Genomic DNA, 16,450 nt, shown 5'->3' on the forward strand with positions numbered 1-16,450 from the left:
CTGGTATGGTTCAGTGGACTAAGCACCAGACTGTGGCGAACCAAAGGGTCACTGATTCAATTCCCACTCAGGGCATGTGCCTGGGTTGTGGACCAGGTCCCCAGTAGGGGGCACATGAGAGGCAACCACACATTGATGCTTCTTTCTCTCTCCCATCTCTCAAAATAAATAAACAAATAATAAATAATAAATATAAACATTAATAAATAAATCCAGTGCTGAATTCTACAGGGTTCAAATGTCGACCAGTACTAGGCATCAGCCTGAATTCATTATAGCTAAGTTAATTTAAGGGTGATATTTTTAAACTCTTCCATTTAATGTGGTTGGTAAATCCAAGCTGATTAAAAGTTAATGAATTGGAACTGGCTGGTAAAAGCCTGATAATTATCTGCTAAGTTAATGGTCAATTTTCCCATTCACCATTTATCAAATCTTGGACATCTCTACATCTTTAAGTAGTAGATACATTTTAAAATAGTTTTGGCCACACAATTAAACCTTTTGAGTCATTATAATGAGGAAATCAAAAAGCAAAGGAGAGAATCATAATATGATTAGTTATATTTTCTTTTTTAAAAATTGATTTTAGAAAGAGAGAGAGAGAAGAAGGAAGAGAGAGAAACATCAATTTGTTGCACCATTGTTATAAGAGTAAATGCCTTTATTCTCACAACTGCTGCAAGGTAAACTCCTAACTTTTTATGTTGATTCAAGATCCCAGTATATGCCTATGTATATTTTTCTAATCCCAAATCGCAACCTAAGCAACCTAGTCATATATTTTCCTTAATATATGTCATTTGTTCATGTGTGTGTGTGTGTGTGTGGTGTGAGAGAGAGAGAGAGAGAAACAGGAGGACCAGAAAAGTCACTTGCGTCTCATGCTACCAAACTAAGGCTTAATACTAACCTAACTGCAGCTTCAGCTTCTCCCAAGAATGTAATCCTAACTACTGATAGACCCCAGGTGTCCCTCAAAGAAAGGTAACTTTGCCTGAAACAATCCACTCTTTGCCAGTCGCTTCCTTGTCCTGCCTCCTTCTTTCTGCCTATAAAACCCTCCACTTTGTACAGCTACATGGAGACCCTTTCTAGTTGCTAGATGATACACTGCTCTATTCAAGAATCATTGGATGAATCCAACTAGATCTTTAAATTTACTCAGTTCAATTTTTCTAATACATTCTACATCTTTTCATGTCACATCCTCTAAGTCAACAACTTCTTCTCTTACTATTTCCAATGCAAATCCAAGCCACCCTATAAGAACCCAAATAAGTCATGCCTCCTCCACAAAGTCAATCTAGATTCCATTGATCTCTTCCCTTATCTGATTTCTACACTTCTTCTTACACAACAACAATTAAATGAGTAGAATATTATTTACCATGCATATATCTTAATAATTCAATGAGTTCGTATGTTCTTCAAAGTTAGGAATCACTTATTTCACAATTTAATTACTCTAAAGTAACAAAGAGTTCAGAGATGTCAAGCATACGATATATTTTTAATTATTACTACTGAGAACTTAATGTGAAAAGCTAGATGAAATCATAACTTGGAGGTCCAAATGTAATAAAAATGTATATTGTCATTGTGATCTCTACATGAATACTTATTTTTAATTAGAAGACAATAATACAATACTTATATTCAAAGAGCTCTGCTCCTTAATTCATGCTTCAAGCTCAGTAAGATTAATAATGCATTCATTCCTGTGGTTTAAGAAAACTGGACCCATCTCTAAAACTTTCTTTTTATGTATAGTTGGATGTACATAATTATACACATTAAAAAACATCCAAGTAGAATTCCATGGAGACATATTTCAATTTTCACATTTTAGCAATATCCCATGAAAAGTATGTTTCCATTTAGATGTAAAATTTGTGAAGAAAGGTATATTATTAAGGAGTCAACTAACATTTTCCCACAATGGACAAAGGCCAACAGTTATACAAAAAGGTGCTCAGCATCACTAATCATGAGAGAATGTAAATCAAAACCACAGTGAAATATCACCTCATATCTGTTAGAATAGCTTTTCTCAAATAGACAAGAAATATCAAGTGTTGGAGAGGATGTGGAGAAAAGGGAACCCTTCTGCAATGCACTATTGGTAGGAGTAGTGCTGCTGCTATGGGAAACAGTATGGAGGTTCCCCCAAAACTTAAAAACAGAGCTACCATATGACTCAGCAATCCCACTAGGTATATATCCAAAGGAAATGAAATCAGTATCGTGGAGATATCTGCATTCTCATGTTCAGCTGCAGATTCACAAGTTGAGATATGGAAACAGCTAAGTGTCTGTGGACAGATCAATGGATAAAGAAAATGTGGTTCATACTTACAATGGAATGTTACTTAGTCATAAAAAAGGAAAACCCTGCCATTTGTGACAACTTGGATGAATCAGAGGGACAATATGCTAAGTGAAATAAGCCAGACTAAGAAAGACAAGTATTATACAATTTCAATTTTGTATGGAGTTTAATAAGTCAAACTCATAGAACCAGAGAGTAGAATGATGTTTGCCAGAGTGGGGGATGGGGAAGATGAACAGATACCAACTTTTAGTTATAAGATGAATAAGATCTGGAAATATAATGTCAAGTATGGTCATTATAGTTATTAACAGTGGATTACACACTTGAAAATTGCTAAAATAGGAGATCTTAAGTGTTCTCATCACTCACTCAAAAAACAGTAACTATGTGAGGTGATGGATGTTTTAATTAACATAACCGTGTTAGCTATTTCACATTATATACATAAAACATCATGATGTTGTACATCTAAAAAATCACATCATCCAAACTAAATTATTTATAATTTTTTTCAATCATACCTAATAAAGCTGGGAAATAAATAATTTTTAAAAAGATCCTCATAAAATATTTAAAGAATGTATGGTATGAAGGCACTCACCTTTATGCCCATGGTAAGGCCAATTTCAAGAAGACTATTAACAACCACTAGGGAATTGTGAAAAATCTGTTCAATAGTTTTTGGTCGTGTGTACATACTTATAAAATGACGCTCAATCTGAAAAAGACGACAATAAAACCTTTCCATAATGGAATAAAAACAGCTGCTTTTTAACTGTTCTCTGTAATTCAGCCAAGAATCATTCAGTAACATTTGTCTATAGTAGCCTATTACACTCAAAATACAAGAATAAACAAAAAGAGATTGGCGGCCATGCAGATTCAGATGTTACTTAAAATCAAAACATGTAAAAGAATCAGTTTGCAAAAAATACTTCAATTTTAACTACTAACTTCTTTAACAAATAGAATATCATTAGGCATATAAATAACTCTTACCAGAAATGGGCAATAGCCTCCCAACAGTGTGGCAAAAACAAGGCCATCCAAAAGGTCTGTGTCAAAATTTAATATCCATCTTTCCTTGGGAACACCTGTTCCAAAACAAAAAGAGCAAATATGACACCAGTTTTACTTCTCTAAAAAGATATTTAGGCCTGGCTATGTGGCTCAGTGGATTGAGTGATAGCCTGTGAACCAAAGAGTCGCTGGTTAGATTCCCAGTCAGGGCACAAGCCTGGGTTGTGGGCCAGGTCCCCAGTAGGGTGCACATGAGAGGCAACCACACATTACCGTTTCTCTCCTTCTCTTTCTCCCTCCCTTCTCTCTCTAAAAATAAATAAATTAATAAATTAATTAATTAATTAACAAAGATAGCTTATGGAAATTTGCACAATAGTCAAGGAAACACTTGTCTTTTTTTTAAAAGAAAAATCATATTGTTTTGGAAATAAAAACAAAACTTAAACCTCAGAAGCTTTATACCAGGAAATATATCTGCAAGGTTTTATAAGCAACTGCGAAAGCTGTCTCCTTTATTTATACTTGAATCACTTTAAGGAATATATTACCATGTAGTGATGGAAATAAAATCCAGGATTTCAAAATCAGTCATTCTTTAGAGTACCTTGGAGTCCAAGTGTTTGATCATGATCATCAACATGTATAAAGAGGCTCGGAAGACATGGAGTTACTTGTAACTCTAATGTTTTAGGGGCAGATACCCTATTTGCTGCAGAAATTCCTCCACAAGTAGGGTATGTGGAAGGGGTTGGAGATTTGTGGCTTAAAAAAAACATAATTGACCTACAAAAGATAACATAAGATGAAGGAGAAATCAAAGGACTTCTCAGTTACAAAGATGACTACTATGCTGAAACCAGAACAAAAGACAAAGTAGCTGGACATTTAGTAAATATCTGAAAGCCTGTCCTATATTAGGGAGAGAAGGGGTGTCTTAGACATCAGAAATCATTGTTACGTTGGATGCGACATTTCCTTTTTTCAAGTGTTTCCAGAAGGGCCTAGATTATTACTGCATTTAGATGATTTCTTGTCTGAAAACTTGGGAAAAATTTGGTGATCTTCACAAATTCTCTCAAATCCTTTAATTCTCATTTTCTGTGAAGAACGAACCATGACAAGATATGTTCATGACATGTATACTAATTTCACAAACCAGGACTGCTTTACATCTGAACTGGAAGACTTTGTTTTCTCTGAAACCACAGATGTTCTGGATACATCACAGAAATGGTGCCTAGTACTTTTCACCTGAGATGCTACAACATTGAATGTTTCTATTGGACTTCTATAGCATATTACTGAAAACTCAATCTAGCAACCAAAGATCATTAGGAATTTTCAATTAATACATAGCAAACAACATTCTGCACTATATGTTTCCAAGTATTTTTTCCTGATAGAAACCTCTAAGTTACTGTATTTGATATAAAATGTGATGAATCAAAGTAATAATTTTAAAAAGCACATTTCTATTTGGCTATATAATTATAACTTAAATGTGTTTCTGTTAATGCATATTTACCACTCTTATCTTCTAATAAAAGCAAGGGTCTCACTTTTGTAGCCAATATTCATTTTTCTATGACCTAGAAGCAATTCTAACTTTAATCTGAAAAATGCAATTTACTAGCCCTTTAAGTTGATGGTGAATCAGTCATTTAGCAGGAGATATAGACCATGTCCTCTAAATATCCCATCCTCATCTTGTACTGACATTAGAGAAAGTATAGAAATTCCTCAGAAGAAGTTTAACACTTTGTGGAGGAAAGGTCACACCCATAAAGAGAAACAACTAATGAAAAATCTCCCTAACTAGAAGCTAATGAATAGATGACAATATAGCAGAAACCGTTATGCTATCAATTCCACCAACTGTAGTCCAGTACCACAGGATCTATTATGGTTTTCCCCATTTCCTTACTTCTAACTTCTTCAATAGTTAAAAACCTGGTTCTCATTATCCACAATATATTCACTTATTTGTTTGACACTAGTATACATATGAAGTCTTTCAGAATTACATACCCATACCCCTTGCAAGGAAGTAATGTGTAGGTACAGTTTGATTTTCTTTTCTTTTTTTTTTACATTGTATTTTTATTTATTTAATTTTAATTGTTGTTCTAGTTTTTCTTGTCTTTAGTTCTACAGCATGCACTCATGGTATAGTTCTCAAAAGGTAACTAAGTCAGCACCTTTCTTTTCCATTTCATTTAGTGAGGTTGTCAAACATTTGTAATTCAGTTACATTTGTCATTTGTCACATTCATTTGTCACAGTCTACATTCCAACCTGGATTACATCCAGGTCTTCGATTTTTAAAAAATGCATATACTAACATTCATTCACTCTTTGTGCTATAACTTTTAGGATTTTTAGATATATATTGTCATGTATTTACCACCACAATTCCACACAGAAAAGTTTCATCACCCACCTCCCACCCCTAAAATGCTTATGTGTATTTTAGCCAAACATATTGATATTTAACCCCCCTCCAAACAAGTGTGGTAGGATCTTCATCAGAGTTACATCGTTTTGACATCTCAACGATAGTCTTCAACTCAACATGCATGACATATTTCTCTATTTAGTTCCTTTTGATGACTTTCATTAGTATTTTGTAATGTTCAGCACATATATGGTACTCATATTTTGTTAGCTTTATACTTGAGCATTTCATTGTATGTTAAATTATAACACACATATTTATTTCAAATTCCAATTGTTTACTGTCATTATATAGAAGTAGAATTTACTTTCATATACTGATCACATATCCTACAACCTTGATAAACTCATGTACTAGTTCTAGGAGCTTTTTTTGTGGATTGTTTGAGATTTTCTGCTTCACTGTCATGTCGAATTCCAGCCCCTCTCCCAGGGGTAGAGTTGGTATGAGTGGGTCTGTGTGTTTAAGTTTCTTTTCTGCAGCTTCAATGAGTTTTTGCCATGGACCTAAGGATGACAGTATGTGTTGTCCTTCTCCTCGTAAATTAAACTTTTTGTTCTCTAGGAAATACAGGAGTCTGCACAAAATGCTTGCCCCTCCCCGAGGTCAGCATTATAGGAGGCACATTCTCCAGACATTCCAGTCATTTCTGTAAGCAACCAGTGAGATTTGTGGGATAAAATTCTTCAAGAGAACAGTCTCCCCCTACAACTGTGACCCCCGGGAACTTCATGGTCTCTCACTAGTACACTTGGCCTCCACCAATTCACTGAACTCTTACATTTTAACTTGACTCTTCTCATCAGAGTCTAGCTGTCTCTACTACAAGCAGACAGTTGTTATCAATCCCTTTCTTCTTGCAAGTACCTACTCCTCCTTGGATTTGGGGCTGCTTTGTTGGCCTACAACTTGTTTCCTAGGGGGGCTTTAAAACACTGAGAATTTACTGTTGGTATGGCTTCTAATGTTGTAACAACAGCCCTCCCCCCAAAGAAATAATAAAGCTCTTTCTAGCCTTCTACCTCCCTGAGAAGAATCAGTGGCAGCCATATATGTTTGTTCCACCCATCGCAACTTTGGAAGTCCTCTGACATTCCTTGTCAAACAGTAGGTGGCATGGGCTGTTGCTGCCCAAACACAGATCTCAGTGTGAGCAGAATGGCAATAAAGCTCCAGGACAATGTTGGGAAGAGGTATGGACCGAACTCCAAAGCTCTTCTCCAACCTATGATTCTAGGCCTGTATGCACCCTGCCATTCACAAACAAGGCTATTGCCAAGTAAAACCCACCACAATTTACCACAGCCTTAGGTACGCCAAGGATTTTCTCTATTTTAATGTAAGCTCCTTTGATTGACACTACTCTCTCTCTATGCTCCTTCTAAGGTTTTGCTACCCACAGTGAGCTCTCAGAATCAGCAGCACCTTCAACTGGAAGCTTGTTGAAAATGAAGAATGTCAGGCCCCAATCAACATCTACTGAAACATAAAAACAGTTTCACAAAACCTCCAAGTGATATCTATTCACATTACTGTCTGAAAAGTACTGATCTAGGGTTGTTCTTTGGAGAGAGAACCAGCAGTCTAATCTAGTCCTCATCCGTTAGGGACCAGAAAATCAAGGGCTGTCTCACAGAGTTTTAAAATTTTAATTTGGCAGCTATATTTTCATCAGTTTTTCTACTGTATCACTTCAAATAGTCAGAGATACAAAAATATAATAAAAATGGTGGTCCTAAATAGTATTATGAATTTGAGATATGGCTGTTAAACATAAAACTAAATCATTTTATTCACTCATAGAAACTCCTTCAAAGCCTACAAAAAAGGGAATGTTTCCCAAAAGGATTGCTGAGGTTTGCATAAAATTAAAACAAAAACAATTAAAAGGTACAGAAAACAGTTACAAAGTACCATTCATGTTAAATGGAAGCAAAAAATTAAAATTTAGTAAGTTAATTTTATCAAGGTATTTAAAAAATTATCTATTGTGGCAAAGGTGAATATGTGCTATGATTACAAGGTTAGTTCACATTAAAAATTAATTTAACTTATTACATATATTCAATAGTATGCATAAAAATTCCTAGAAAACTAAGAGAGAATTTAAATTTCAGGACATAATAAAGATAAAGTACAAAATAATTCTATAGTAAATATCAAATTTCATGATGAAATATTGAATGTACTCTGTTTAGGATTAAGTATGAAAAATATCAGGTATAATGCATGACTGTCTACACTGATGCAAGGTTAGAAAAAGCCTCTTCATGTCTTCATGTCTCCTTTCAATCAATAACTTAAGCTTCAAACAGAGGACAAAAAATACCTCACATGCCAAATTTACCAAGGAAATGTTTTAGGTCAGACTTCATACTCTTAAACACCTCACCAACTTGGAGATTATAAAAAAGTCTAAAGCCAGCCTGGGCTGGTGTGGTTCAGTGGATTAAGTATGGGCCTGTGAACCAAAGGGTCACTGGTTCAATTCCCAGTCAGGGCACGTGCCCGCGTTGTGGACCAGGTCCTTAGTGGGGGGCACTCAACAGGCAACTACACATGATGCTTCTTTCCCTTTCTTTCCTCCTCCCTTCCTTTCTCTAAAAATAAGTAAATAAAATCTTTTTAAAAAGTCTAAAGCCAAACAAAGTTGCATACATGGGAAGAGTTATCCCACCAATGTCAGTTTTTTGAAGCTATTGTATAGGCACAACTGTCCATATAGATTCAGAGTAAAATAAAGGGTGACGCCCAAAATTGATTCTCAGTCAAGATGCCATTCACATATAAATAAACTGAAGATATTTACAAAGAGAACTCAGATACTAGAGTCCCTTGAAATGATAATTAGACAAAATAATTATGAAATCCAGGTATGGAAAATCCAGGTAAAATGATACATTCTAGAACACTGACAAAATAGAATATGAGTGTTCTAAGTATTGACAGTGGACATAAAAAACCCAAAGATGACACTGAGGCAGGAGAGTAAGAGGAAATAAGAGTAATAATTACCTTACCCGTCCTATCCATGACTGTCAATGCTGTGTAGAATCCAAACAATACCAAGAAAACCTCACAAAGTATAATGCTAGTCATAAATTTCTTATTTTAAATTTAAGACATATTTTAGGAAACATTTCTTGTGGTGGGCAAATACTTATCTTACATGAAATCTCTATTTAATCAGTACTATTTAATCATATTCTATATTCCCCACACGTGAGAGGTTTTCACCTTCATGCTGTGCATCAGAACAACCCAAAGAGCTTTTTGAAGCTGCACTTGTACCAGCAACAGCCCAGAGATTGCATTTTGATTGTTCTATAGTGGAGCATCAGATATATATTTTTTAGATTTTCCAGGTGATTCTTCAGATTTGAAAAACCACCACAGTGAGTGAAAAAGGAAGTAAGACATCTTTCTGGATATCAGAAAACGATTCATAAGAATTGTACAGATCTAACTTAAAGATAAATTAATGTTTTGAGGAAACAGCATCACATAATGATACTTAAGAGTGATGATAACTGAATCTATTCTTTATTTACTCTAGATACCCTTTCCTTCCACAAAGCTGAAAATTTGTTATTACTTATTTAGGAAATAGTCTTGAGTCTCCCGCTTTCCAAAGAATTAAATAATATTTGTGAATGCTTTTTAAGCATTTTGAAAGAAAGCAAAATGTTGGAAAAATTCATATGGGATGCTAAATATCTAGGACAGAATGAAGGTCACTATAATGCTACAACCAAAATTATGAAATTTTAGACAGTATATTAAAAAGATAAGAACTTTCCAAAAATGAATTGTCTATACAATAACCCTGGGCATTATGGAATGAGATGGTTGCTGTCTGCCTCATTCTTTAATTTCCTGTTTACAGTGATATCGTAGCACTGATACATCTGAGACCATTAGAAATGGTGACAGTTCTGTCCTGACAATGAAACTAGAAACAGAAGAGAACTGAATGGGAAATCATTGGAGTGGAAATGCTGACAAAATGGTTGGTGAATTGATATATATTTACTTATGTACTTGTTTTATATTTTAAAAAATGCTAAATTATATGTCTATGTGTGTATGTATATATCTACATGCGTATATATCTATATTAATGTGCATGTATGTATAGATATATGTACATATGTATATACATATGTATATATACACACACACAATGTTTATGACTCTATTTGTTAAATGATTTTTTTAGTTCAGGAGCGAGTAAGGGTCCCAACCACACAGATAAAAGTGCTTTCGCTAATCAACTTGTGAAGATGTGATAAAAAAAATTCTCATTTGCAACTCGAGAAACAAGGCTCATTATTTTTTAAATTTTACTTTTCAATTACAGTTTACATTCAATATTATCTTGTATTAGTTTAAGGTATATAGCACAGTGCCTAGAAAAACGAGGCTCATTTCTAAGGCCCAGGCAGCTAACTTGTTTCTTTCAATTACAATGTAACTGATATAAGAGAAAGGATTTAGGCTCTTTTGTTCTTTGCAGCATCTCTAATCCCTAAACCAGTGCCAAGCATATAAATTGTCAATTAAGAAATATTTGTTTAAAAGATGATTTCTTTAGTAGATTCTGTTCTTGTTAGAATTTTAAAACATCAATTATCATACCAAATTCAGATAAAGATTATCTTATTACTTATTCAGGTTATTTTACAGTAGTGGTTTTTATACTTGATTCTTTTTCATATATTTAGAATTCATTTTTGGTATATATGGTATAGGGTACAGAGTTAATATCACCTTAATTTAAAAATTAACTTTACCTTAATTTAAAAGTTAATTGACCTACCACTATTTACTGAGTAAACTAATATTTATTATAATATTGAAATGTCGCATTCATCATACTAAATTCTATTATATACTTTCATTGTTCTGAGTTCCCTGTTATGTTCAATGCAATTGTAAATATTATTACTCTTTAAAATATTTTAATAGTAAATAATACTAATTATTTAATGTTTTGCCTCATAATATATTGTCTTTAACTTTTTCTCTATATTATCTCTTAAAATTATATTATTATAATGCAGCCTTGGAAACCTAGCAAGTGAATAAAGAATCTAATTTTAGAAAAACATGATGGTGGACAGAGGTAAGAGGATCCTGTATTACTATGTATTAAAAACTATAATAAAAAGGCTGTTGCTGGCGCAGACTGGTGCAGCCACTGTGGAAAGCAGTATGGAGATACCTCAAAAAATTAAAAACGGATCTGCCTTTTGACCCAATGATCCTACTTCTGAAAATATATCCAAAGGAACCCAAAACACTAATTCAAAAGAGCATAAGCAATGCTATATTCATTGCAGCATTATTTATAATCGCCAAGATATGAAAGCAGCCCAGGTGTCCACCAGTAGATGAGTGGATAAAATAACTATGGAAAATGTATACAATGGAATTCTATTGAGCTTTGAAAAAGAAAATTTTACCCTTTGCAACAGCACGGATGGACTGGAGACATATTATGCTAAGTGAAATAAGATAGTCAAAGAAAGACAAATACCATATGCTTTCACTCATATGTGAAATCTAATGAACAAACTGAACTAACAAGCAAAATAGAGACAGACTCATAGATGGAGAGCAGATGACAGCTAGTGGGGGGGGGGTTAAGGAATGGAGGGATGGAACAAAAAGGAAGAAGGACTCATAGGCATGAACAACAGTGTGGTGATTCCTGGGGGCAGGGGTTTTAAGGGGATTAAATGGTAATGGAAAAATACAATAAAATTTTTTTAAAATAAAAATTAAAAAAGTTGAACTAAAGTTGAAATATAAAAAAGAAGTATAATAAAAAGAAAAAGCTAAAGACCCAAATGCTTCGTTTCAGATGAAGTTTTAAGCATGACTGATTCTTAATACATTCTATTTGGCAATTCTAGTGTGTTAAAAAATTCAACTGAGTAAATTAAAAAATCTACTTTGCTTGATGGAGTGACTCATGAATCAGGCAGTATCCCATCTAACAACTAGAAGGGTGCTCAGAGGAGTTGTACAACATGGAAGGAAGGTGGGGCAAGGAAAATAAAGAATTATTTTGGGACCTGGAGGTCTTTTCAGGGGGGTAAGAGAACCAGAACGGTTTTTATCACGCAGATAACCCCATTCTCTGTAGAGGATGGAGAAAGCCCATTTGACAAGTTACCTCATTGGTGCTAAAAATTCCTGACTGGTTAATGAAGATTATGTTTCTGGGAGAGGTTAAAATTGTAAGCGGATTAAGCATTAAATCTAGGTTTGGTGTCATGGGCTTTTTAGCAGGAGTGATGCCATTTTGGGTCCATGATTTTCTCTTTAGCAAGTGAAAAAGAGAAAACCAGCCCCTGACATCTGTGAGCTTGCTTGGTGTTAGCTGAGCTTTGGTACTGGTAGGGCTCATCACAGCTAGGTCATGTTATTCTCTTATTAGACATAAACAGTCTAATAAAACATCAATATCGCACAAGGTCACTTTGCCACTGTGATGAAGTGAGGCAAAACAAGAGCATTTCGGACAAAAACGAGCTCACTGTGTAAACCACAAAATACCAAGCATCCCCCTCTTCAGACTAATAACCAACTACTGCTTCTTACCAATCAAAAAATTAGCTTCACTACAGTTCTCTTTCCTCTAGAGAAAATTTATTAAATTACTCAGCATTACCAGTGTCCCTAACAGCACGCTATCAAGATGAATCCCTGTCCTTGAACCTTTCCCAAATTTACCTAGTCAATGAACAAATCCTATAACTGTTACTGACATTGGGGTTCTTGAGTTCCCCATGATCAAAATGGAGAGGGAACCCCACAGAAATTTCCAGACAGATTTTATTAAGCTCATGCCTGAGGACAAGGAAGGAAGGTCTTCTGAACTGGCTTGTTCTACTTCGCTGCTTTTATAAGCTGGGGACAAGGCCAGCTTGCATGAGAAGACAGGCTTTTTGAAAAGTCTTGTGGGAATGTCCATATCACATTAGAAAAAGCAAGTGGGTAGAAGAAGGATAAAATTCTGATTTTTTTTTTGAGCAGGGTGGAAGGGTGGTGACATTCTTACAGTCAGTTTATTCTTCTGGCCACCTAGTCTTAATTTGGCTTCCTGGCCACCCTGTATTTTTCCATTCTCAGGCCCAAGTGCCTATACTATCTCATAACATCTTTCATAATAACCTTTACTGTGAGACAGCCCAGGATTCTCCATAACGTGTGGTCTCCCTGTTTGCAATGAGAACTAAAAAGAATTTGGTCAATGACAGATGTGGTCCAGTAGTCTGAGGCCGAAAGGCATGGACATTTAGTGGTATAAATATGAAAGAGAAAAAAATGTCATCTGGCTGTGTGTATGTGGGGGGGTGGTTTACATCCTCCATTTCCCAGCACACCTGGCTAGTGCCTTGGTTCACCCTGATTTATTAAACCACGTTGCTAATCCATTGTAAATGGTTTACATTTGTTTGCCTGCTTGGCATTTCTTACAATTTAGTGTTGAGCTTCATACTAATCATGACTTCTATATATTGACTGACAGTCACCTTCCCAAAATAAAACATTGATGTCACATTAAAATGTCAGATTATACCATTTCTATTGTCTGTATGTGTTTCCATTTTGCAACACTGATGAAAATATTTAATGCTAAACATTAAAGGGCAAATTTGGAACTTCTGGAAAAAATATAATGGGTTTTGTAAATAGTGACTATTTTCTGGTTTAATGAAGTTGAAAATTAGACATATTTGAAACAAGCAATGCATACAAATGTAAGACCTTGATACCACATTAACTTTTAGATAACAAATTAAAAGGCCAGTACAATCTCCCAAACATATATTGAATATTGTTTACTTGAACAAACTCCATGTAATAAATGAAATTAGGAGCATCTTTAAATGGTACATAAAATAAAAGATGAATTTTGCCAAGCATACTTATAACTCAGCTTTATTAAAGAAAATAGAACAAAAACAGTATTTTTCATTCATAAGAACCGCAATGTTACTTCATGACAAAATGGTGAAATAAGCATAAGTTAAAATGACATTATTTGTAGAACAGAGCTCCTTTGAACAGACAATTCAAAATGCTCCAATCTTAGAATTTTGTTAACAGTGCAGTCAAAGGAAAGTACTTAGTCTTGTCAGAAATTAAATTTACATTACAAAATGCTCTGTTGCCACTCTCAAAATTACCAGGTGATTACAGGATGATAAAATTTCCAATAGCAATGAAAGGTAGCATTTGAAGCAAAGGGTGCAAAGAAATGACATATAAGTGGTACTTTATCATAGGCATGATCTGTGGAAGAAGATACTGTCACTAAGGTGTGAAAAAAATTGTTCATCAGTGAGGAAAAAGTTAACTATACTGTTAATGATAAATGAAGCACATACAGTAAGAGAGCTACTGGAAGCAGATGGAGGAGTGTGTATAAGAGCAACTATAACCTCCTGGCAGGCACTAAAAAGGTCCCCTATTTTGACTTTCACAACATTTAGAATAAATCCCATATTATGTTTTTTAAACAAGAATGAGTATCTTTTTTTTTTTCAACTGTGGCTCCCAGCAACAGTTAAACTATAGATTTTCCTAACCTATAGTTAGGAAATGTGTAAGCAAACTCTGACTGCCTGGCACCACAGAGCCTTGGGCAAATTCATAGAGTCCAGTGTTAAAATATCAATATGTCTGTCTGTTCCGAGGGCTAAACTCAGGTGTGCTGATTGAAAGCATGTGATGTCGCTGCACTTCAACCCACTGACTTGCTGGTGACAGACCAAATGCCCATCTTACCATAGCAGTCACCAGCTCAGCCATTTCCTAAGACTCTCCAAGGGCAACAGAATAAAGTCTAAATCACTGTCCTAATATTCAAAGTCCTGGATAGCTGGACCTCTCAGCCAACTAAAGATTCTAGCTTTACTACGTGATACTCTCCATGCTTTCCCTCTGTGAAAAGCAAGGGCCCCCTCACTTGTCACATCCTTCTTAGCTCCACCATTGCAAAGAAATTCTAAAGAGAGGAAATGTGTCAGACCTGTCCTAACGGGGAGTGAAGGTGCTGATAAAATGACCTCAGCAGATATGTGATATGGAAGCAACCTATCCTGCTGACTTCACTGCTAAACTCTCCAGAGTTTCTGAGAAATCCATCAGGGTGGATAGATTATTTATTTGTTGCCCCATCAGGGTGACCAAGACAGGATGTCCATAGGGATTCAGGACGCTGAAATCGGCCAACTGATCAGCTTATCTAGAAAACGTATCAGTGAGGCCCTCTGTCTATTCTCTGTAATGTCATCTTCACTATCGAAAGATAACTTCACAGGGTACAGAATCCAAGGTATTTTTACTTCTCTCAACACTTTTAAGTATTTCACTCCACTCTCTTCCTGATTCTGTATTTGCCGAGAAGTTAGATGTAATTATTATCTTTGCTCCTCTATATAGGTAAGATAGGTGTTTTTGGGCTTTCCTTAGGCTTCTGTTAAGATTTTTTTACCTTAGATTTTCTGCAGTTTGAATATAATATGCCTAGATATAAAGGTTTTTTGACATTTTTCCTGCTTGGTATTCTCTGAACTTCCCAGATCTGTGGTTTCATGTCTGACATTAATTGGGGAAAATTTTCAGCAATTATTATCTCAAAGGAATTATTGTTTAAAGGAGAAATTTTTTGGAAATACAACTTGTGAGCAAATAAGATTCTGTGAATAATTTAAAAGCATTAATGAAACCCCTTTTGTGGTACTACGTTCTGTCTCATATATTAGCATGCAGTAGAATCCTATAACATACAGATTGCTGGGTCTTACCCTCTGAGTTTCCCAATTAAAAGATTTGGGGTACAACCCTATCCACCCATTCCCCATATCACTGCATCAAGTTGGAAGCACTGTCAGGCTTTTTCAATCAAGTAGGGTAAGTGCAGTAAATGTCAATGTTGAGAGGTTAAAATCTGGGGCACTAATTATGACCTTTTCGAAGTCCAAGTTAACTTAAGTGAAATATTTCACAGAGCTTCTATTCACATACTTTCACAGTTAGCAACCATGAGAAAATGCTGAAGATGAAAAGTACCTCCTTCCACCTCAACCATTCAACCTGACTACCACATTTGTACCAGAAAGTACAAATTAGTAAGCTAAAATATATTCAATTATTTGCAATAGGATAGAAAAAAATGTATAAAACCTGAATGTGTCTCTTTAATCACTTGTTTATTCATTCATTTATTTACTCAAACAATATTTGGTATCTATTATTTCCAGGCACTATGCTAGGCTCTGGGAACACAGTGGTGAAAAACATAACAGACAAGATTGTTCCTATTAGGAAGCTCATGTTCTACTGGAGGAGACAGACTATATGTATTACTTGGGGAAAGTGCTATTATGAAAAGTTGAGCAGGAAAGAAAAGGAGTGAGGGATATGCTATTTTAGACGGGTTATTGGGAAAGCTTCTCAAATAAGGTGATATTTAAGCAGGACTTGAGTGAAGTAGGGAAGGAAATCATAAATATATCAAAGAAAATAATGCTCAAAGCAGACAGAATAGAAAGTACAAAGGTTTTACAAAGTCATGGGTCTCATCAGTTTAAAAAACAGCAAAGGGCTAATATCATATT

At 35.0% G+C, this 16,450-nt stretch overlaps 1 protein-coding gene across 1 annotated transcript in view; it reads right to left on the minus strand.

Moving 5' to 3' along the window:
• Nucleotides 1-16,450, minus strand: part of CFAP47 (cilia and flagella associated protein 47) — a 338,472-nt gene that overhangs the window by 182,241 nt on the left and 139,781 nt on the right. The window contains 2 exon segments of the mRNA XM_053655801.1: nt 2,937-3,053; nt 3,335-3,429. Of these exon segments, the coding sequence (XP_053511776.1) occupies nt 2,937-3,053; nt 3,335-3,429 (212 nt within the window).

The sequence above is a fragment of the Artibeus jamaicensis genome, unplaced genomic scaffold (genome assembly GCF_021234435.1).
Source record: "Artibeus jamaicensis isolate MK-2021 breed Jamaican fruit bat unplaced genomic scaffold, CSHL_Jam_final scaffold_1283, whole genome shotgun sequence".
Lineage (NCBI taxonomy): Eukaryota > Metazoa > Chordata > Mammalia > Chiroptera > Phyllostomidae > Artibeus > Artibeus jamaicensis.